Below are 21675 nucleotides of genomic sequence, written 5' to 3'. Positions count from 1 at the left end.
CAACTTTCTTCATGATGTAGTTACAACCTTTTATTTGCTTTGATTTTACTCTCTCATCTTTCGTCTCTTTATGTTAAAATTTTCATTAAGTTTCTGTCTTTTTATTTTCTCTTGTTACAAATTGCAAAAATGATTTTCTAGTAATATTTTGTGGTAATATATTTATACAATAAAAAATGAAAAACATTTTCCTAATAATTGCATATCATTCCACTAACAAAGAATCAATCTTTTTGAAAAAAACTAATTCCAAATGATTAATACATTACATGATAATACAAGTCTATTCCTTTATAATATGCTGCAATTTTTATTTTGTACTCACGATTTACTCTATCAAACGTCAAAGGGCTAGGCATCTGTTGAATTATTAGAAAGAATACTTCTATCAATATTTCTATGCTTGTTGCGTACCCGAATAGTTACCAACGATTCGCTTTCTTTTTCTACCTGTATACGATCGGTTAATAATTCCATCACAGGTACATCACAGATTAATGTTTCGATTTTTTAAGCAAATTAAATGAACCTGAAATTATGAATTACACATTAACATTAACAAATTTATCATTGCTCAGCATACTTATGCAAAACACTTGTGAGAGCATTCAATGCTGATAATCTATCAAGAGCAGCTTTAATGCGTGTCTGTAGAATTTTTTCCAATGCGTTTACAAATTTCAAAGTAGATGACACAAGTATATGTAACAATATGTATAATACAATATTCATAAAAAGCAGTTAACACGATATAATAATAATAATAAAATGTGTAAGAGTATACGTGGAGTATACAAAGAAAAAGGGGAAGAAAAGAGACCAAGGGACACGATCCGTAAGAATTTTGTATTTATGTATGTATAGGTACGTATAGGTTAAAGTTAAATGATGAAACGTAGATAAAACAGGATGTATTATTCCTTTGTAGATAGAAAATTTATTTAACGTCTATTATTGATAATCTTTACTTTGATTATTGTTTAAAAATGGATTTGAAATTATAAGTATGATTTTGCAATTATCGATGCAAATGTAAACTTGTCGTTTATACATATTATTGACACATAATTGTTTATTTCGTGTTATGAAAAATTAATTCTATCTCATTGTATCCCAAGCGATTTTTAATTAATTTAATCTGGAGAAATACCAGAGAGTTATGTAAGGACTTTAATCATCGGTAAATGATAATTCAATGTTGTGAAAATACTCGATCTTGCACTAAATATAGTTATTCGAAATTATTGAATGATTTAAGAGAAACGTTAATGCATTACATACGCACATACATAGGTGGCGAAATATGCTTTTCATCAAACACTGACATATTCAAATTGTATCTGGTTTCATGTAGGAAGCATCAGGATATTATCACAACATTACTTTATCATACATATGTACATATTATTATATAAATTGTATTGTGATATACAATAATATTATTGAATATTAATAATAATTGATTTTCCTATACTTCTTTATATTATATTTGTCAAATTGCACGCATGAAACCATAATGAAAGGAAGAAAATGAATGTTCCATTATACAGGCACAATCGACCGCATTATCGGAAAATAAATAATGCTGCGCACGCTCCTTAAAGGGAAGTTGATTTTCATAGTACCCGGCAGCTAACGCAAGTCATAACCATAACAGAACGCTGCGAGGGGGTTGTTCAGTGTCGCCTTGACAGCAGCCGGAGTTGGAGTTGGATCTGTTTTTCTTCTATCGTATTCATGCGCGTTGTCTAACAGCTTAACCAACGATCTGCTCTATTATACATCTTAGATTAAAATCTACTACTGATTATATATTTCTTCTGGTAAGTGATGTTTTTCATATTTTTCGAATAATTTACAAATAATATTCTTCGATACTGATTATTTTTGGCACAAGTATACACATTCACGTGTTTGATCGAATGCAATATATATGTGTTCTGTATTTAATTTTCACTTTATTCGTTAATTTTATCCTACTTTGATAAAAATACAAAAATAGAAGGGACCGAAATTTAGTGGAACCAAAAGTTTTTTTACAATATCATTGAAACGTTAAACATACATATAAATACATATAAATTATGATTATCCGATACAATGAAGAAAAAATTTTGTTTAAATTACCTATACATATATACATGTACATAGCATTTAGCGATAAATCGAGGGGACATCAACAGATATGTATCTTCAGTTTCTTCGTCTGGGTTCATACAATGATAACTAATCTTTACTTTTATTTCATAAAACTGTTACATATATCCATTTTCCATATTTTAGTACACTTTATCATTCAATGTGGACAATATCAGAATTGCATTCTACGATTTTGTTACTGTTACGTTTTAATTTTGTTTTAATATGTGTACTTTCTTCTTTAAAGTGCTTTTTTCTAATTCTATATATTCCTTTTCAAAAATATAAATAAGTGTTTAAGTTTTGAACCTATAAAAAAATTAGAGATTTTTAAGGTTATGTACGTTTTTTTCAACTATATGTGCATTATATATAAATATAGTCGCATACATAGTATGTATGCATGTTTCGTATCGACAATATACGAGTAATACAAAACACAAAGTTAACTGGACTTGAGATATTTTTGTGAGAAATTACATGACATAAGAAATCAGTGGGGATTATAATATAATTAACCTTGATTAAAAGAAAATTAGATAATCATTATTTTAAGTTGCAAGATATTCCAATTGAATGAAACAAATACTTATTTTAATTGCTTCGTTCCAGTTCGTAGATCAGTGCAACCAATATTTTAGAGATAATAAAACTAAAATAAATTTAATTTTTAAAAGGAAAGGATTGGTTGTATAGAATTCTTTTCTTAGCGAATACACAGCGAAGTAATCTGTTTTTCGTATCTATATTTCTCATTCGCTTTATCAATCAGCAAATATCAGCTTTTGAATTAGTTAAATTCAGTTGTCCGAACGTTGTTCGAGTTAAGTTGTTTCTTTCATTCAACAGAGAAAAGTTAACGAAAAACTGTCTTTTTATTTAATAAATATTATACATTCGCTGGAAAGAAAAAACAATTAATTGTAAAATGAGAAGAAAAAACTACAGGAAGCAAAGAAAATTATGAATTATTAGAAGCTTTTGCGATAATGTGTATATATATAATAAAAAAATATATATACAACAAAACAACAATAATGTATAAAACAAAATATGGTTTAGAATATTCTTGTATATATGTACATAGTATATGTGTAATTATATATTAACCTTAACCTTAATCTTGAAAGTTTATAATATTAATTAGTGTATTATACGTACCTATCGCTTTTAATGATACCATCCTTCTAGAAGAATTCATGATTTTTTTATATACATATTGCCACCTTTTCTGGCAAGCACACACTTTTTTCGTGCCTTTCCTTTACTTTGCCTGTCCTTCCTACTTTATTAGGAAATCACGGTTATTCCTGATCATGTTCAGTAAATAATGGGCTCATCTACATCGAAAATCGAATGTGAGACCACCCGATGTGTTCGTTAACCTTAAATCGTTATGCGACACGGAACAGGCGACGTGCGTAAAATAAATGTTTTAAAAAACAAGTTCTAATTATTACATCATACGGTAGACGGAGGTTCGACCTTTGACATTAACGCAGGGCCGATAATTGTTTCCGGTTGCCTTGCGCAGGAATTGATATTGAAAAAAAGAGATAAAGATAATCTTTAGAACAATTATTTCAAAAACATTAATATTATGCTATTTTACTCATTAACTGCATACATATACACATACATATGTATATGTAGAAATTTTCCCTGAATGACGTTGCTCTTTCGAGATTTTGGGATAAGTGCCGAGTACCGAGCGCCGAGTTATTCAACCCATCGTCAGTCGTCTGTCGCCTTGTCAAAAAGTTCATTACTTCCCTCACTCCATAAACAGATCCTTCTAACTGTAAGATATCCTTATGTGTCATTACATATTACTATACTATATGCGTTGTGAAACACCGCGGATAATGTCGCTGCGTCGCGTTGGGTCATTGGTCATACGTGCGTATTTGCTAGCGACCAATTAGGAGAATATCGGGCTCCTTATCGACACCCGAAACTACAGCACATCGTAGAAGCTAAACTCGTGGCTTTTGAGAGTCCTTAACACGTATCGTCGTTACCTTTATAGAAGACGTAATGTTAACGTAAATTCATATACTAACAAAACGTGCTTCAGGTTGTTTTCGATTTTAACTCATTTACTCGGTACATTGGTCGAAAAAAAGGAAGGAATAGGGAAGGAAATAGTTTGTCTTTTGAAACAAAAATCCGGTCGTAAGTGAACCAATTGATGTTAACAAGGATCGAGTAGAAAATTCGACACAATACACGACAATTTTTCCGATAAATGGGATCGTTTTGGAAGCAACAAAAAGAGAGAAAGATTAAACCGTTCGAGATAGAAGAACAGAGAAGGGTGCTTGGCATAGAAATAGATCGGCTAGCAGCGCGCGTATCCTGCCTTTGATCGTTTCACGGCAGATCAACTTCAATATATGAAGAGTATGCCCTTAAATCTCTGTTATACACGTGTATTTTTAGCGCTTGAGTCAAACGACTCACGCGAAATGGTCACAAATTTGTATTTCTCACGTTTCTGTTGTGAACAAGTAACAGTACACGTAGCAAATACAGACACTGAACTCAATAAACACATAATGGGAATTTGTTTTTCGAAGTTGCCATTAATCGGCAATATGGAAAAATAAAAGGTAGTATGCAAATATCAATTGTTGGAAGGATATACAACATGTACATACTATTTCGGCTTGGTATTCTATTCGTATGTATACTCCGTTTTATGCGAAAAATGATTTACAGCGTTCATTCGATCATTATGTACTTCGACGCAGCTATAAACTTTTGACTCAAAATATTATTTTCTCGATAAATGCTGACAATGAGTATTCGCATGTATAGCTCTATTAACGATAACGGCGATAAAATTGAATTTGTTTCGAGAATGGATAAGAACGAGATGATTAGACCGCGCGAACTATTTGATACATCATTCTTAATTTATCGATAAAATTTCGTGAGATTTGCTTGTTCTTGAATCAAGGAGAAAATCGATGAACAAATAGGGTAAGCGTGTAGCGAACGGAAATAAGATGCATTTGGTCTCTGCAAAGTTTGCGCGCGAACAACTCGTGAACGGCGAGGCGTGGCGCGGCACAGCGGGGTCGTCCATTTGAATATCTATCGCGATGATACGAAACACCACTTCTCACCGCATCTGTTATGTACCAGCCAACATCCCCTTTTACTTATATACTTACTTTATACTTGCACTCGTACTTTACCTGGTGCTACTGCTTAACTACGATTAATCAAGTTATACATTCGGATCAAATCAAGATATACTCTCGACAAATAAAGTACTATACTCTGATTTATTATAGTTCCTCAGCTTTCACGATGTGGTCACAACTTTCTCACACTGGTATTTGCGGTATTATATGTACATTTAAATCTATAAATGTATCGTATATTATGTATCATATGAGTATACATATAAGTACATACCTATGCCGTGTGCGTACGATGTATGTATATATGTATACGTACTATTGTATACCAGTGGTGCATTGCATCCTCTCTGTATCAATTTATAGATCGCGCAACGTCGATTTTTTAGCGATTGGAAAATTTTGGGAATGTTTAACATTTTGCAATTCATCAAATAATAATATGTATTCTGATAACTGATCTACTTACGGGGAAACATATGCCTCAAGAGAAAAAGTCAATGGTCTTTTCGATAATCTAAAATAACTAAATAGTAAATAATTTAAAAGATAAATAAATAAATAAATAATTGGACTTCGATAAACCACGAGACGCAAATCATCTCAACGATATAGAATAGATACAACTGATATTGCTTGCAATAGCACAGTTTACAATTTTTATCATTGCAACACTAATTAATTTTAACGTACTAATAGATAATAATAAGAATTAATTGAGCCTATTAACGAGAATCCACTAATTTTTCCATTTAATCCATTTTTATCTTTTCGTTTTTATTGTGAAATCATCCAAACAACGGAACGTTTTTCACACCAAAAACTTCCGTTGAAATTACATTAATTAAAAGATATACATCAGAGTATCGTACAGTGATCACGAGCGATAAACCATGAAGCATAAAAAAAGCACCAAAAATATGTAAATGATTTGATTAACCAAATATTTAATATGGTAATACGTATTTAGGCCAATTTTTCATATATATAACTAATAACAAAGATTTTTCGTTGATATAAAGGGAAAGAAAAGGTGCAAACAAGTTGCTAGGTATTGCAGCATGTTCGGACTAGCTTTGACAAACATGAGAAATAGTGTCGCAAAATTAGTTTCAATTGATAGCGTATTATACGTAGGTTTCAGTTTCTTGACTCACAACCAGATCCTTATTCATATAATGTATTACATGTATATGTATTATATATGTCTGTTTTAATTCTCTGGCATTAGGTAAAACGCGTTTCGATCGATCATACAGCTTACGAGACGTTGAAAATGTCTCTTTTGTTTGCTGTTCAAGTTTGCATCGTCGTGAGTCGAGTATAACTTCTATGCAGTAATAAATATATCGCTTTACTTACACTTACTTACACGAAAATTAGATATTTTCTCATATAAACCATATATCACACATTTTGTGTTTATTAAATTGTCGATGAAATTCAAATATACATTCTGTGTTTATTGAAGTTTCATCCGATCGATATTTGTCTCAATTTTTTTTTTTTCAATTGTTTTAATCGAATGAAATAAATACAATTTCGCTGATCGAATAAAATACAAATTTTGTTTTTAGCTGACAATGAGATTGGAATGCTGTGTAAAAAACATACTTTTACGATGCCAAGACGAAGGAAAATTGGGAAATTAATTTAAATTGTATCTAACGTGGCGCATAAATTGCTCAAAACAAAACAAAAAAAAGAAAAAGCGGAAAAGAGCTGACGAGAAGGGAAAGCAAGCAGAAACAAGAATATTACACATTTACCAATGGCTCCTTGAATTAGCATTTATCTACTTTATTCGCATTCGCATTGTATTCCTATTCATATTCGTATTCGCACTTGTGATCTCGGAATAAAATTACAGCAAGTTAAAGAAATTTTGTAAAATGGCCGATCATGAAAGAATCAGATTGGTGGTATTAGGTGGTGCCGGTGTTGGGAAAAGCGCAATTATACGTCGTTTACTTGGGCAAGGGTTCAGCGAAAGGTACAGGCCTACCGTCGAAGACCTCTATTCGAGGGAATGCGTTCTCGGTACGCTCACTCTCAAAGTCGATCTTCTGGATACCGCTGGTAAATGTTTTCTTTTCTTTCGCCATATATATGTATTATAAAAATGATAAGGACCAATATACATAACGTGCATTTCATACGATTTCAGGAGATTTGCAGTTTCCAGCTATGAGAAGGTTGAGCATAGCTACGGCACATGCTTTTCTTCTTGTTTATGCCACAACATCGTTACCAAGCTTCGAATGCGTAAAGCGATGTTTCGAAGAAGTCAGAGAACAACGACCAGATTTTCAGGTACCATACTGAAAATAATATTGATTTAATAAAGTGAGAATATCATTTATGAAAATATAAAGTATTATTCGTATTTACTTGTTTGACTGTGCGGCAGGAAGTACCAATAGTCGTTGCGGGAAACAAAGTGGATCTTGCAACGATGCGAAGAGAAGTACCAATCGAAGACGTGAGTGAATGGTTATTTTGTGAATTGCCGAAACTTCGTGCCAAAGTAATGGAATGTTCAGCTAAGGACGATTATAATGTCAAAGATATTTTCCGATGTTTCGTCACTTTATCCAAGATAGTGCCAAAGAATCATGTTGGCGAGTCGGACGAATCGGCCCTTCGACGAAGATGTTCGGCGTACGGATCGCGCAGGTACTCTCTCTTTTCCCCCTCTCCCCTTTCTTTTCTCTTCGTTTCTCATCTTTTCTCATTTCTCCTTCAATCATTATCTTACATTCTTATTACGGTACTTTATCTGTTCGGCATACCGATTAACTTCGCAGCATACATATCGCTTTCTTTTCGTTACTCGTGACTTTCCGACTAATTATAAACAACAAATTTCCAAAAATGTAATATGTTATGCCACATGTCCGTATAGTATACGTGTAAGTACGTAAAACACACGCGTATTACAATACAGTTGTGGAGATTGGAAGTGTTACATAAACGTACGGTCCTTATATTTGAAAAATATTACAATATCATTTACTTTAAATTGAATATATTGTCAATCGTAGTATTGTGTCAAGATTAAGTATCCCTCGGCTTTACTGAAGCGCTTTTCAAACAAACTAAAAATTGTAGCTCGATATCTCGGTGAATAAAGGTAAAGAAGATTAAGTTCAACGCGTCGCGTAATGCTTTTATAATGTTACGAACCCTTTCCCAACATATACATATGTAGTGTTCGATCGTTACTTGATCGATTTCGCGTATTACAGAAGCGATCGAGTCGGTAGGTCTGGAAGTCCACATGGCAGAACCGGAAGCGCCGGCTCTGTTGGCAATTCTCAGCAACTGGTCGCAGCACAAAGTTCAAATGTCGTCACTGTCAATGAGGAAGCGAAGAGCAAACCGCGCAGTCGTAGCTTGATTCGACGCACTTCGCGAAAAACCAAACAACAAATTAGAGACACTTATACGGATGACTGCAATATCTCGTAATTTTCACCCTCTCTCCACTTCTCTCTCTCTCTTTCTCTCTCGCTTGCTCGCGCTCTTTCCCTTTCTCTCCCCCTCTCTCTCTCCCCGTTCTATCTATCTACAGTACCGAACAAGATTACAAAACATTTTGCATATTTGAATATTTCGTATATTTAAGAGAAGAAAATGTACACTTTATACATCCTAAATGTTGCATACCATCTCCAGAGTGCATACATAAAATCTTAAATCCATAATATGATATACAACGTAAAAGTTAGAGAAAGAAATGTAAATTTGGATTATAATTTTGGTCAGACAAAATTATAAGATACTTGGCATATTTTTCATTTGACGATTTTTTTCAGTATTTTATCCGACTGTAAGCAGACACAAAAATGAAATTTCATCATCTAATTATAATATTAGAATTTATTATAATATTATTTAAAAGAAAAAGAAATTCTCAAATTTTCTTTCTACTTCTTTCCCTCACTCTTATGTTATAAGTACACATATCATATTATATGAACTGGTTTTGTGTGCTTACTTTGGAGATAATATGCAGCATGTAGGGTGTATGTATATTCCCTTCTTTTAAATATATGAAATATATGTACAAATATATGAAATGTCTTGTAATTTTATCCAATACTGTAACCATCTATTTATCTATCTCTATCTTTCTCCACCCATTCTCTATTTTACTCACTTTTTACGTGTAATTGTTTAACTCTTTGTGTATATCTTGTCGCAAGATTCGCTAATGAAACGATATCATAGTATGTACTGCGAATCGTGTACGTTCGATCATTTTCGTTTTCGCATTAAATAAATAGCACGAATCTGATACGATACGTAAAAGCATACTCATCTCGTATGAGATAGCATCTCATAAGATAGCAACAAAAAAATATACTAATGTCGATAAAAGATTTTGCCGTTCTTGGTCGTATACAGCAATTATAAAGAAAGGACCAAATTTTCCAGTTTTAATAATTATAATGTACTTAAAAACAATATTTCACGTTTTCTTTCCTTAATTTTTTTATCCTTAGAAAAAAGTAAAAACCAATGGACCAATCAAAACTCATCCCACTTCTCCCTTTTCTCCTTACTCTACTAAAGGATTTTCATTTATTCATATTTTTTATCTATTTTAATTGAGTCCGTCCATTTATACGTTGATATTTTCACATCTTAAAATGTGTAACAATTGTCTGTTCGTCAAAAATTGTTTGAAACACTTTATATCATTCTGCGTGTACGTACGCATGAATACGTATACTACTGCGCGTACGCTACATATTGAATACCATGTGTGTTAAATTTAGAAATGTGTATACACCATGAAGACAGTCCGATATCGGTATATGGAAAGCGAGCGTGGGACTATTACGTGTGGTATATAAAACAAAACTTTCAATATTTATATCAAGTCGATCTTTTTAAGTGATCCTGCTTCAGTTCTTTCACCAAGAATGCAAAAGTTGTATTTACTAAATATTTCAGAAATGTCGACGAATAATGAACAGAAGAATATTTTCTCTATTAAATGTTCTGAGGGCTACTTTCATGAGTTGAAACATATATAAATTTAACTATGCATATTACGGCAGAAGTGTGGCCGTGAATCGTGTATTGCATATCGTGTTTTGCATTAAAAAGAAAATTATTGTCGTAACGATACAAACAACACGAGTTAAAGGACAAATAGCTCATCACATATCGAAACTAGATGTGTTTGGAAAAAACACGAAATATAAATACGATATGTACAATTTTTTAACAGGCTATATTAGTTACACAAAAGTTGTTGTAAGTACTACAGATACATATATTATATTCATAATATAATTATATATCTAAATATAATTAAATGCGCGCGGGTGTATGTGTGTATGTATAATATATGTACAATACAAAAATATTTTACAAATGAAAATATATAAAATGAATAAATATGAAAACAGCTAAACAACATTCTAATTGTAACATTATAACTTTTAAATATATAATTGGTGTTGTTTCATATTGCAATAGAATCGAATTGTGTTACTATTTGAAGAATACAGTCAGAGAAAAGAGCAAAAGCTCACGATGAAATTGTAGTAACATTGGAATTTGTATCCGAATTACAACCATTATCAATTCCTTCAAATAAATACTTGTAATGTTGGATGTAAGGCTGATAGCGCTCCCCTTTTGTAAAGCCTGTAGCATTGTATAAATATAAATTACGCTGTTTAAAAAATTTGAAAACCGAATAAAAGAGCGTTGCGTCCTCAGTTGCTTTTGCTGCTTCCAGAAATTTTCTATCAGACACCTGATCAACCATTCCAACTGATCGAACGTAACTAAAATTAACAAACAAATGAATAAAAAAATGATGAATCGATCTGCAGATCGAGATTTGAGAGGATCGACTAATTTATCTCATAAACTATGTCGTATGTCATTCATGTTCTGTATGCTGTATGTTATCTTATTACGGATACATGTATAACAAAAATGCTTAACATTTACCGTAACGCTGGTAAAATGTATCCTTTCGATAAAAGAACTTCGATTATTTCTTCATGAGCATTTCCTAAACGTTTCAGCATATCCAATGCAAGCTGATGAGCAGCTGGATACAGATTCTCTAAAGAGAGCAATAGGCACGCAAGAGGTTTCGAATCGGCAACTACATGATACTGTAGTAACTGGTGAAGTTGGTAGTATGCTTTACGTTGAACTAATGTTGTGATAACTAATTCGTGTAAATAATGCTGTACGGGTATACTGTGTTCCGCTAATGATCTAAAATGAATACCACAGAAAAATTTAGTTATAATATTATTCGCTATGCGATCAGAAAAACATGCAAATTTTTGCTTTATAAGAGAGAGAGAGAGAGAGAGAGATGAAGGGGAATGGGAGAGAGAGAAATACCTGATATATTCTAAAAGAACCCATACAATCATTTTTGGTTCAATGGTATTTTCAGGAAATTTCGATAATATATAACTATATACATCACTTTGATCCAGCAGCAATTTATACTTGTAATTTTCTGTTGTCGTGCTTAAGCATTTTGCGTTATTTTGCAATGGAGTACCCATCTGGATAAGCATTATATATGATAAATGGAAATCAGAATAAATGAACTAGTCAACTAAATAAATAAACGAATAGCAAAGAAAAAACAAAATTACATAATTACCTGATTTTGTATTTCGTTTTCTAAGTAATTCCTATAGACGGAATTTAACTTGTTGAATATGATTGGCATCTCCATTAAACTTATAGGCAGCTGCATCATAAAATTTTGTAATACATGTATCAAAATGTACTTTGTATTTGTCCGCTGCATTAAAAATTCGACGAGCAACACTTTGTCTGTGATAAGTCTCGCCAAAGATTCCAATTTTAATTCAATATACCTATACGTATATATGAAGCACAATCGTCAACAGTATTACAACAAATATTTTTACATTTGGTTTTTACTGTATATATATAGAAGGAAAAAAAGGTATCGTGCAACAAAGACAGGTCATTACGCACCAGAGGCAACCTAATTTTGCATCAATTATTATGTTTGGTTGAAAGACAACCCAATTTGGCGAATCTGTTGGTAGAACACTACTATTAAGGAAATACATGAAAGATACAGAAACAACAGAAATATTATTTTATATTTCAATGTTTCTATCTCATTTTTGTTAAGGATACATAGTTGGCAAGGCTGATATGTTTCATTTGACAAGGTTGTTCCTGGAACTTTTAAACTATATGGTTTGATTGGTTTTGCTGGTGCCATGCTAGTATGATGCATTACAGTACCATCACTTATGCCCGATAACATAATATCAAAAATCATGGAAGTCTACAGAAGCATATGCATATTTATCGTTTCCTATACATTTCATGTTTCAATGTGCATTGGTTTACTTACTTTCGTGGTTTGATGATGAACAATAATAAGGTTATCTACAACATTAATGGCAAATTTACCACTAACATCAAGTTTCAAGATATGACTTCTTTTGATTGTTGTCATTCTACTTGAAAAACGCAAAAGGGGTATGAGATATAAAATAACAGATATAAAGTTGACTTTAAATCAATTAATGACTATAAAAAACATACTTATGCACAGTATATACATATACAGAAGCAGCCCCAGTAGAACGATTAGTACCTGGTTGATGACGTAGCAAAATAATGCAAGGTATCCCATATAAAACTGTCAATGCCACGTCTCTCTCATAGACGGCCAATTTTCCTGGTTTTGTTGTACCAACTTCCACTAAAATGATTTTAATAGGGACAACTCTATTAGGGTTATTCCTAGATAATGTTAGATTTACCACAATATTTTTTCATATATCAAATGGGTTCCTTACCCTCGAATTTAGTTAATTTATGAAGATTTCCAGGTGTTACATGCAATGTCTGCATTTGATTTCCCACTGTCCCTGATGATAATAATACTAAATAACTTTGCGGACAAAATACAAACCAATTAACACCTAAACTTAAACATTTCAAAAATCTGACATTGCGTTTTTCAGGATTTACCTAAAATAATTAAATGCCTTTAATTATTGTGTATGTATACTGTAAACACTAATCATAAATTATATATAAATATTTATTTAAATCTTTTTCTTTTTTACTTGAAATAACTCAACACCATAATCAGTAACAAACAATATTTCATTTCCATGTGTCCAAACAAATCCCAATATAGTTGCATTTTTTCCTTTGCATGATTGTGAATATTCTATGTTATCTAGTCCAGCTACTGGTGAATAATTTATAAATTCGACTGAAGAATTATTATGTTGCACCGCCAGTATATTCATATCAGGAGAAAATTTAATAGAGATCACTGGACCTTTATCTTCCATTCGGAAACTTAAATTTTCATTTGGTCCTTTAACTAATACACCTGTTACACCTCCAGATCGAACAGCAAATACCTGGATCACAAATAAATTAAACTTCATTCTAAGATACAATCGATCATAGAGAGGTTCTGGCACTGTAGAAGAAGAAGGAAAGCTTTTGAGTTATTATTTATTATTGTCTAAATATTAAAAGAAATACTGAAAAAGCGCAAATTTATCCCTTTTCAGTGTATCTTTTAATATTTAGACAATAATAAATAATAACTCAAAAGTATTTTTCTACTATTAGCATAGTATAACATAATACATTGGTTGGTTGGTTCTTGTACATTTACTGAAGATATAGAACTTAGAAATTAAAATTATACTGTGTTCAAATTCTTTTATGACTGATTGTACATAAACGAAGAAAATCCACTTCTAACCTGTTGTTTTGAATCATCAAAGAAAACGTTTGTCAAACAGCTGACTGATTCAAACCTAATTGGATCTGAAGATAGTTCTAGATAATAATCATCATGAGCATCTTGATCAGCGACTTCCATGTTCTTCAATTGCTCAATTAATTATAATCAATACTATGTTTAAGGTTTAACAGACGTAAAGGACCACGAGTGATCAATGTACAATGTACATCTGACTCTGACGTCTCTGACTACAGTACATTGTACACCGTCACTGTCACCCACTACATATACGTATAAGTATACATACATACATATTTACAAAGTCCAAACATATTGTTTCGTTTAGCAAAATTGAAAATCCTTTTAACATCTTACAGTGAAGTATATTTTTCTAAGTAGCATCTTCGATTTACTACTACTAAACTACTTCAAGTGTTATTACTAAATCGATTATATAATATTCTTCGAAATGTTGAAAGTTTTATTTTTCTCATTTATTTAAATAGTCTAAAAGTCCTAAAATTTAAATATAAAATATATATACATATGCCACGATCGTATATACAATCGTAATAGATATATAGGTATAATATCAGATAACTTCAGAAGTATCAATGCATTTAAACAGGTTAATTATTGTATTAAATATAGTATGTTTGAAGGTAGTTTGAAAATATTCTTCGTTAAAATTAGTTAATAATGGCAATCTTGACTATTATAATAAATATTTCATTTGTTGTAATTAAAAATGTTACACAATTTGTGATGTTTAATTTCAGATAATAAATCTTTACTTTAAAAAAGCTTACAAATCATATAGATTTAATCGACAACAAATACTTGAAGCACTATGGAAGTAAATAAAAATAAGAGAATTAAAGCAATATCACATGGTAGAAATAGCTTTAAACATCAACATAGTTCTCTGAAAGTCAATTTAAGTTGTGCATCAAATCTAACAGATTCCGGTAATGATTCACTTGAACAAATAGATGTTCATTCTGATATAGATAATACAGTTTCTTATGATACTCCATTGAAAAATGTAAGCAAACATAAGCATTCTAAGATAAAAGGGTGTGATAAAAGCATAGATTTAATTGAAATGGATAATATAAATACAATGAAAACATCCTTAAATGTTAACACATCTGTTGATTGTATAAATGACAATAACATATGTGGAAATAAATATAGATGGGAGAATTGTGAAGAGGAAAAATATGAAAGTTCTGAAAATAAACAAACAGATATGTTTGTAATAAGTTTTGAAACTATGCAGGAAAATATAAATACTACTTCGTTACAAATGTATACATCACTAGATATTTCAAATAAAGTGCAAAATGATAATAATACAGTTGATAATTTTCCAATGAATGCAACGAGGAACAATTTTGATGATGAACATAGCAACATTTACAAGGCACAGCGTCAAAATGATGCAATACTACAAAATAATCATGACAGCGAATATAATGGCATTGTAAGTAATACAATAACTGTGTCACATAGTAACTCGAAAATGTCTACAATTATCAAAGAATCAACTGGTAAATGTGACATAGAAATAGATCAAAATATGAAATATTCATTGTCTGATAGAAAATCTAAGAGAAAGTTATTACCACTACATGAACATTCCCAATTACTATCATTTTCTCCAGTACAGGATAAGGAATACTCACCACCTCCATGCTTAATATTTAAAAAAATACACAAAAAGAAGAAAAGTAAACCTAATAAGACAGTTAATATCAATAATCTAGAATGTATTGTTAAAAAAAATAATAAAAATCATGATGGGAAAGCACAAAAAAAAACAAAGAAAGTAATCAGTAAAAAGATTGTTATTAGGAAAATTGTTAATGAAGATATTTTAAGGAGATTAAATAAAAATCAAGAGAATCTTAACAAAGTAAAAGCAGCAAATGTTTATACTCCAGAAAGAAATTCATCAGATGATTTTCAACTCTTGAAAAATTCACCTATTGTACATTTTACAAAAAAAAAAAAAATGTACAAATTAAATATTGTTACAACTGGTTTATCTAACGAGTATGTGAAATATTCATCCTGCATAAGTAATAAAATTACAAATTGTATTTTTTAATTGAATATTTCATTACAATCATTTTATTTTAGAAATAAGGATATAGTTAAAGATGTTGTTAGAACTCTTGGTTTAGCAAAGATTGAATCAAATGTTACAAAAAATACAACACATATCGTAACTACAGGCATACGTACAATAAACTTATTACATGGTATCATACGAGGCTGTTGGTTAGTTACTTTTGAATGGGTTTCAAAATCTTTAGAAAATAAAGCTTGGTTAAATCCAGAAAAATATGAAATAATGCATTGTTCAAAAGCAGCTTTGGTAAATAAAATATACAATCATAAACGTACATGTATCATATATAGTATATGCAAGAATTATTGTATACAATATTATACTTATTTATACTATATAATTTTTAGGAAAATCGCAAAGACAGGCAACTATTTGGAAGATCGTATGTTCCAGAATTATTTACTGCTTGTGGATATATATATGTTCAAAAAAATACAACACCATCTTGTAATGTATTAAAAGATCTCATAAAAGCTGCTGGTGGTTGTATTACAGAATGTCCAGAAACAGCAAGAATTCTGATTGGTGTAGGTGGTTTAAAAGAAACTTGGATCTTAGATTGCATCACATCAGGTGAATTACAGCCACACAATCAATACAAACGATCATAAATATTCATTTATATGACATTTTAAAAATGATAATAAAAATACAAATCATATATGATGCTGCGCGCGGGCACGTGTATGTGTGTGTAATATTATGTACAAATTGTCATTATTAAAGTAATTATTAATAAATTATTTATTTATATGCTATATACACTACATATCTACTACATATATAAATTATTTATGTATATCAAAAATAAAACAATTTATATCTATATATAATTATTGTTTCTTAACATTACAATATATAAATATTTTCGTACATATAAATTTTGGTATATAGATAAAAAAAGGGGACTTAAATTATAGCTGAAATAATACTTCAGTCAGTCAATAAGAATATATGTATAGAATATGTATAGGATTGTAGACGAATAACTATCATGGTAACAAAAACATTAGGAAGAGAAAAAGAACGAAGTTTTATATTTAATTATGAAAAGTTTATTTCTTCTCTTTTTAATTATTTATTTAACACTTGCTGAAAATGTTTCTTATTTAAGTGGTCCAAATCAAATTTATTGATATTTGAATAATATTGTAATAAAAAAAAACATTATATCTCCATTAATTAATATAAGCCAATATGAACAAAGGAAAAACTTGATAAAGAGGAAAGTGGGAGTCAAAGTGGGAACATATTATCCATATGTAACCATTGTATTCAGATTAGGTTATGTTAACTTGTATACTTGCTGCTATTCATAACGGAATTAATACAATGTGTCAAATTGACATACATTTATTGATATGCATCTTTGTATTTATTTAATCATATATAAATATATATATATCAATGAATATGGATTACCTACATTTTCAGTAAGTAGTAAAATATAATTTCTTATGTATTTCGATTAGATTATTGCTTCTTTGTCATTGCGTAAGTTAATAATTTCAGTTGTTAATTGAAAGGTGTTTAACCCTTTAACATTATTGCCTATGACACAGAGATAATATGTATATATACAGTACATATACAAAGACAATTATTTACTATTGAATGATATAATTATTTTATTTTTGCAAATAGATTTGGTATATTCTATGTAGAAATTTCATTATGGAAAATATATTTGTTATATATCTAATTGGATTCGCGCCTAAAATTAAACGTTTACAAACAAATTTCATGTAAAAGATTATTATTGTTTAAATTACAGCTCAACTGTACGTGAAACTCCATCCTCAGAAACATGCATTCCAATCCCAAGGCACAATACAACTATAATAACAGATGTTTATGCGGGCATTCCTGAAAATTTATTGCTGAATTTTTTTGGATTTTTGGTAAAAATTCTTTTTGAAGAATTATATTGCTATAAATTACATAAGTTTTTAGATGTAGATAATGTATTTTATATATATTATATTTGTTTAATATTCTCGTTTAATATTATGATGTATCTTGACAGTTCCTTGTTATCTTGTTTGGTTTATTACGTAAGAAAGCATGGAACTATGGACGTCTTGCATTATTAAATAAAACTGATGAGCGATGGATGGAATTATTTTATGGAGATAACGAGGGTAGAGATACAGAAGCACTGTGCATAGAAACTTCTGTTAATTCTCAACTTTCACAAGTTGATAGAGGTTTCTTATCTTGGATTGTTACTGCATTCAAAGTTACGTAAGTACAATAAACATATTAATTTCTTATTTGATAATTTGCTGCATATTTATTAAATATATAACAATTGAATAATTTAATCTAATGTTGATGTGTTAGCAAACAGTTTAGTGAAACTTTAAATAATGTTTTATAATTTCAATCTTAGAGATGAGGAACTATTAAAACGAGCCGGACCAGATGGTTTACTGTATATTTCATTTGAACGTCATTTGATCATCTTAACGTGCTTAATGGTTATTGCATCGTTATGTATTGCTTTACCAATTAACTTTCATGGTAATATGCAAGGTGATGATGCAACATTTGGTCATACAACAATATCAAACTTGGACCCAATGTCTACATGGGTTTGGGTGCATACAATTTTAATTTTATCCTACTTACCAATTGGTGGATACGTCATGAAACATTTTTTGAAGAAGGTATGTTCTATTAATTACACATAGATGAAGTTAAATTATAAGATTATGATTAAAGCCTGAAGTTTGATCGAAATAATAACAATGGCAACAGATGCAATGAAAATACATAAAAAATGATAAAGCTATAAAAGGTACATACTATATAGGTACGAGATTCCAAGCATGGTGGTGAATTGGCAGCTAGGACATTATTAATTACAGAAATACCAAAACAACAGTGTGATGTACAAAGTCTTATTGATTATTTCAAGTATGCAAATTTGTGTTTACAAACATAGTAACATTTATTATTTTATTTATTGTACTTTCCTTATATTATGGTTCTCTGTAGACAAATATTTCCCACATTAACAGTGGAAGATGTCACATTGGCTTATGATATTAGACAGCTTTCTGCATTAAATGTAGAAAAAGATTGTGCCGAACAGGCACGTTTATACTGTGAAAACTATGCGAGGAGAAGGGAGCCATTGAAAATGTATCCATATCCATGTGGCCAAGTGATAGGTTGTTGTTGTAAAAATGTATGTAATTTTTTCAGAAAATTATTGCAACCGTTACAGTATAAAACCTATTCATATTCTTTTATGTAGCAAGTTGATGCTCAAGAATTTTATACAAATGAAGAAATGCGATTGACTGCATTAGTCGAAGAAGAGAAGAAAGTGGCACTAAGCAGGCCTCTTGGAGTAGCTTTCGTAACTTTAGGTAAGTTATTGCTTTATTATAATTTCTTATAATTATGTCAGTTATAATTATGTTAAGTTCTATTATATTAAGTTTTATTTATAAGCAACTATAATAAACAATTCTAAATTATTACATAAATTATTATATTATTATTCAATTATTCAAACTAAATTATTCAAACAGTAAACATACACATTAACAATAATTATATGAAATAATTATATAATATAATTAAATAATCATAACAATAATTATAACAATAAGGTACATCTGGTGCAGCTAAGGCTATGCGGAAGTACTTATGTTCTTTGCCAAGTACGAAATGGGTTGTGGATTATGCACCTATGCCATCTGATATCTTCTGGGAAAATTTAAGTATACCAAGGCCATGTTGGTATCTGAATGCTGTTTTAATAAATTTTTCACTGGGCATTGTATTATTTTTTCTTACTACACCAGCTGTAAGTTATTTGTAGTTAAAGTAGTAATGATGAAATAGTGAAGATAAGTTGAAACATATTTTATTTTTCCAGGTAATAGTAACCGCTTTAAACAAACTACCAATCACAGGAGAAATTATGAATCTGAGTCCAATAGTTTCATCTTTTCTTCCAACTGTATTGTTAGTTAGCGTGGCTGCTTTAATGCCAGTATTAGTAGCAAGAAGTGAATCATTAGTCAGACATTGGACTAGAAGCAGCCTAAATCGAGCAGTAATGACAAAAACATTACTTCTTTTATTACTGATGGTTCTTATATTACCTAGCTTAGGTTTAACCAGTGCACAAGCGTTTTTAGAGTGGACGGTAAACGCAGCAAATGACACAGGGCGATGGGACTGTGTGTTTTTACCTGATCAGGTACCTAGTACAATGAAATTAATGAAATATGATCTATTTTACAATTACGACACAAGTATAATCTATGCAAACATGTAAAATTGTTATGTTTTTCTAGGGTGCTTTATTTGTAAATTACGTAATTACTGCAGCTTTACTTGGAAGTGGATTAGAGTTAGTCAGGTTTCCTGAATTAGCTTTATATACCTTCAGATTGTGTATAGCACGTAGTAGGGCTGAAAGAATACATGTTAGAAAGGCAGTATTATGGGAATTTCCCCTAGGTGCTCATTATGCCTGGTTACTCTTAGTCTTTACTATGACAACAGTGTATAGTTTGGCCTGTCCATTAATTACACCCTTTGGACTGCTATATCTCGTAGTGAAACATTTGGTATGATATTTGATATTGAATTTAGTATGATAATTTTATGTTAGTAATATATAAATAATATATAAGAATAATATATGAAAATTGAATGAACTGAATTAATTATTGAAAATATGCTATGTTTATAATAATAAAATTGTGTATTGTAGGTGGATAGACATAACTTATGTTTTGCCTATGGACCGAGCATAGGCGGTGGCCAATTAGCGGGTGCGGCAGCAAGTGCTACTGGAGCCGCACCGATTTTGGCACAAGCTGCACTGTTAGCTCTAGGTTTGGTAAGGAGAGGTTTATCACCATTAGCTGCGGTACAACTCAGTGGTCTTGCTGCGAGTATTTTAGGTCTTGTTACTGGTGCTACTTTATCCACATCAAAATTTAAAGTACAGTTGTATTTTTTGATATATTGAGCGCAATTAGCCTTATTGTATTTAAAAATATCTAAATAATTGAAAACAATGTTCATAGGCACAAATGCAAAAAAGAGATCTATCAGCTGGTCAGAATTTCATTGCACCCGTATTACGAAAGAAACAAACATCATTAGAAGAAACTATATCCATCGGTACGAATTCTGATCTCAGTCCACCAAGCTTAAGGAGCACTAGTGCTTCTTCAATACAAGATAGTCCGAAACTTTATCAAGACTATGGTAAAGAATCACAAGCTTGATAACTTTTGGATTACAATATTGGATATTAGCCATATAAGCGATGTATTAAAACAATTTAATGAAAGCACAGTGGTCGAATTGATTATTGAAACATTATGTCGTTGTGTCGTATCACTAAATACGACAATAATATGTTTTTGAAAAAGGAAACGAATTTATTCTTAACAAGTAAAAAAAATTTAAAGTTAAAGTTATAAAACAAGTTTATAAATGTAATTTTTCACTTTAAAAGC

The 21675-nt window shown here is 30.7% G+C and overlaps 4 protein-coding genes and 1 long non-coding RNA gene across 8 annotated transcripts; 3 read left to right on the top strand and 2 right to left on the bottom strand.

Moving 5' to 3' along the window:
- Positions 1 to 670: 670 nt before the first annotated feature.
- LOC132905879 (uncharacterized) lies at positions 671 to 4244 on the bottom strand. The gene is made up of 2 exons (XR_009657877.1): positions 3301 to 4244; positions 671 to 2448 (listed from the first exon to the last, which is right to left on the bottom strand). It is a non-coding gene; the product is annotated as an uncharacterized LOC132905879 (long non-coding RNA).
- LOC132905876 (GTP-binding protein Di-Ras2) lies at positions 1467 to 10473 on the top strand. Its single transcript, XM_060957599.1, has 5 exons — positions 1467 to 1823; positions 6866 to 7367; positions 7456 to 7601; positions 7699 to 7964; positions 8537 to 10473. Exons 2-5 carry the CDS (start codon positions 7181 to 7183, stop codon positions 8757 to 8759), a joined length of 822 nt encoding a protein of 273 aa, XP_060813582.1. The 5' UTR covers positions 1467 to 1823; positions 6866 to 7180; the 3' UTR covers positions 8760 to 10473.
- On the bottom strand, positions 9359 to 14296 carry LOC132905865 (regulator of MON1-CCZ1 complex). 2 transcript variants are annotated; one of them, XM_060957572.1, is made up of 11 exons: positions 14062 to 14296; positions 13403 to 13708; positions 13130 to 13304; positions 12873 to 13032; positions 12679 to 12787; positions 12456 to 12609; positions 12288 to 12351; positions 11944 to 12163; positions 11673 to 11842; positions 11265 to 11540; positions 9359 to 11095 (listed from the first exon to the last, which is right to left on the bottom strand). In XM_060957572.1, the coding sequence occupies exons 1-11, from the start codon at positions 14179 to 14181 to the stop codon at positions 10834 to 10836; spliced, it is 2016 nt and encodes a 671-aa protein (XP_060813555.1). In that variant the 5' UTR covers positions 14182 to 14296; the 3' UTR covers positions 9359 to 10833. The 2 variants fall into 2 exon arrangements, with proteins under 2 accessions (XP_060813555.1, XP_060813556.1); XM_060957573.1 differs by having other exon boundaries at positions 12679 to 12784.
- Positions 14287 to 16975, top strand: LOC132905866 (repetitive organellar protein-like). 3 transcript variants are annotated; one of them, XM_060957577.1, is made up of 4 exons: positions 14287 to 14303; positions 14823 to 16101; positions 16189 to 16426; positions 16528 to 16975. In XM_060957577.1, the coding sequence occupies exons 2-4, from the start codon at positions 14894 to 14896 to the stop codon at positions 16789 to 16791; spliced, it is 1710 nt and encodes a 569-aa protein (XP_060813560.1). In that variant the 5' UTR covers positions 14287 to 14303; positions 14823 to 14893; the 3' UTR covers positions 16792 to 16975. The 3 variants fall into 3 exon arrangements, with proteins under 3 accessions (XP_060813560.1, XP_060813559.1, XP_060813557.1); XM_060957576.1 differs by lacking the exon at positions 14287 to 14303 and adding an exon at positions 14329 to 14627; XM_060957574.1 differs by lacking the exon at positions 14287 to 14303 and adding an exon at positions 14329 to 14671.
- A 228-nt stretch (positions 16976 to 17203) lies between these two features.
- Positions 17204 to 21506, top strand: LOC132905862 (calcium permeable stress-gated cation channel 1). The gene is made up of 12 exons (XM_060957570.1): positions 17204 to 17613; positions 17955 to 18081; positions 18207 to 18424; positions 18573 to 18849; positions 18996 to 19099; positions 19181 to 19373; positions 19443 to 19557; positions 19804 to 20000; positions 20073 to 20399; positions 20497 to 20772; positions 20919 to 21152; positions 21238 to 21506. Exons 1-12 carry the CDS (start codon positions 17588 to 17590, stop codon positions 21439 to 21441), a joined length of 2298 nt encoding a protein of 765 aa, XP_060813553.1. The 5' UTR covers positions 17204 to 17587; the 3' UTR covers positions 21442 to 21506.
- The last annotated feature ends 169 nt before the right edge of the window (positions 21507 to 21675 follow it).

This window comes from Bombus pascuorum, chromosome 4 (genome assembly GCF_905332965.1).
Source record: "Bombus pascuorum chromosome 4, iyBomPasc1.1, whole genome shotgun sequence".
Lineage (NCBI taxonomy): Eukaryota > Metazoa > Arthropoda > Insecta > Hymenoptera > Apidae > Bombus > Bombus pascuorum.
Note: the sequence above shows the minus strand (reverse complement) of the source record. Positions and strands in the feature narration are given on the sequence as shown.

Coding starts and splice junctions, on each gene's coding strand:
- LOC132905876 (XM_060957599.1), top strand. CDS start 7,181: ATGGCCGATCATGAAAGAATCAGATTGGTGGTATTAGGTGGTGCCGGT. Junction 7,368..7,455: donor CGATCTTCTGGATACCGCTG/GTAAATGTTTTC, acceptor ATACGATTTCAG/GAGATTTGCAGTTTCCAGCT. Junction 7,602..7,698: donor AACAACGACCAGATTTTCAG/GTACCATACTGA, acceptor ACTGTGCGGCAG/GAAGTACCAATAGTCGTTGC.
- LOC132905865 (XM_060957572.1), bottom strand. CDS start 14,181: ATGGAAGTCGCTGATCAAGATGCTCATGATGATTATTATCTAGAACTA. Junction 13,033..13,129: donor TAAATTAACTAAATTCGAGG/GTAAGGAACCCA, acceptor AAATCATTTTAG/TGGAAGTTGGTACAACAAAA. Junction 11,843..11,943: donor AAAACGAAATACAAAATCAG/GTAATTATGTAA, acceptor ATGCTTATCCAG/ATGGGTACTCCATTGCAAAA.
- LOC132905866 (XM_060957577.1), top strand. CDS start 14,894: ATGGAAGTAAATAAAAATAAGAGAATTAAAGCAATATCACATGGTAGA. Junction 16,102..16,188: donor ACAACTGGTTTATCTAACGA/GTATGTGAAATA, acceptor ATTTTATTTTAG/AAATAAGGATATAGTTAAAG. Junction 16,427..16,527: donor ATTGTTCAAAAGCAGCTTTG/GTAAATAAAATA, acceptor TATAATTTTTAG/GAAAATCGCAAAGACAGGCA.
- LOC132905862 (XM_060957570.1), top strand. CDS start 17,588: ATGAATATGGATTACCTACATTTTCA. Junction 19,558..19,803: donor AGTAGCTTTCGTAACTTTAG/GTAAGTTATTGC, acceptor TATAACAATAAG/GTACATCTGGTGCAGCTAAG. Junction 20,400..20,496: donor GTGTGTTTTTACCTGATCAG/GTACCTAGTACA, acceptor ATGTTTTTCTAG/GGTGCTTTATTTGTAAATTA.